General features: G+C 38.8%; 1 protein-coding gene across 1 annotated transcript; it reads left to right on the top strand.

Annotated features, from left to right (window-relative positions):
• Positions 1-6: 6 nt before the first annotated feature.
• Positions 7-1,276, top strand: LOC126387411 (girdin-like; the record flags this gene model as incomplete). The annotated part of the gene is made up of 4 exons (XM_050039938.1): positions 7-63; positions 235-318; positions 457-540; positions 1,193-1,276. Coding segments are annotated over exons 1-4 (304 nt in total), but the record flags the coding sequence as incomplete, so codon positions are not given.
• Between the last annotated feature and the right edge of the window lie 6 nt (positions 1,277-1,282).

The following is a 1,282-nucleotide window of genomic DNA, read 5'->3' as shown; positions in this document are numbered from 1 at the left end:
CACTGAGAGACATGGTGGTGGAGCTCAAGGTGTTTGTGCAGCTGCTGCAGAGAGAGAACTCTGGTAAAGACTGGGCACTTTTCCTGTTGAGTGTTAATAATGTTGTTTTTGAAGCGTTTGATGTGTGATTTTGTCACTGATATTTACATTAGTTGTTTGAGTATTAGCTTAACAGACTGTGCATGTTAACAGTTTATTCTGCTCTGTTTTTCACTGTCACTGCATTAACTCCAGACTTACAGACCAGACTGAGCAGCAGTGAGAGTGAACTTCTTCTCAGCAAGTGCAGGATTGACCAGCTGGAGAGAGAAAATGCAGGTGATGAAATGTGTCAGTGCACTGATGCACTTATTATGAGCTCCAGAATAAATCTTTAAAAATCATTATGGTATGGACAGGTTAATTTAGCAACATTTTATTAGAAATAAAACACAAAAATAAAACTTCTGTTTTCAGTCCAAGCCACAGACCTGGCATCTTTGGGAACTAGACTGACTGCCACCGAGAGCAAAACAAGTGACCTAGAAAAAGAGAATGCAGGTATTTCACTGACAAACATGATGGTTTAATAAGTTTAATGGTTTATTATTTTCTATCTAATTATTTTAACCTGTGGTGGGGTTCCATATACATATTATTAAGCATAATTTCATGTTTAGTTTATTTAAAAAGGAAAACGAGCCAAGAAACTGTCAAAATATTACATATAACAACAGTGACTCTTAATGTGTCAGTGTTTTACAACAGATCCATTTTTATAGTGCAGATTTAGATGAATGTATTGTGACTTTAGTCAGGGGTTACAGTTATGTCCTTGGCGCTCTTGTGAACACATATGATGAATAAATTAGACATATCAGCTGATATAACATGGGAGCTAAGTGTTACATGTTAAATAATAAATGATGGAAGATGCTGTGTGGGAGCTTTTTTATTCTGATCAAGGTGCAGTTAACCCACTTGTTTACTTAATGAGCCAATGGTGATAATAGAACAATATGAAGGATCCAGTGTAGGAACTTTGATTCATGTGACAAGGTGGTGGAGCTGAAGGTGGAGCTGAGGAACATGGAGGCCAGAGTGAAGGACAGTAAGAGCCAGGTGAATGACCTGAAAGCTGAGCTGATGGTCTTGTTGTGCATGTTAACAGTCTGCTCTGCTCTGTAATTCACTGTCACTGCATTAACTCCAGACTTACAGACCAGACTGAGCAGCAGTGAGAGTGAACTTCTCCTCAGCAAGTCCAGGATTGACCAGCTGGAGAGAGAAAATGCAGGTGATG

The sequence above is a fragment of the Epinephelus moara genome, unplaced genomic scaffold (genome assembly GCF_006386435.1).
Source record: "Epinephelus moara isolate mb unplaced genomic scaffold, YSFRI_EMoa_1.0 scaffold4114, whole genome shotgun sequence".
NCBI lineage: Eukaryota > Metazoa > Chordata > Actinopteri > Perciformes > Serranidae > Epinephelus > Epinephelus moara.
Note: the sequence above shows the minus strand (reverse complement) of the source record. Positions and strands in the feature narration are given on the sequence as shown.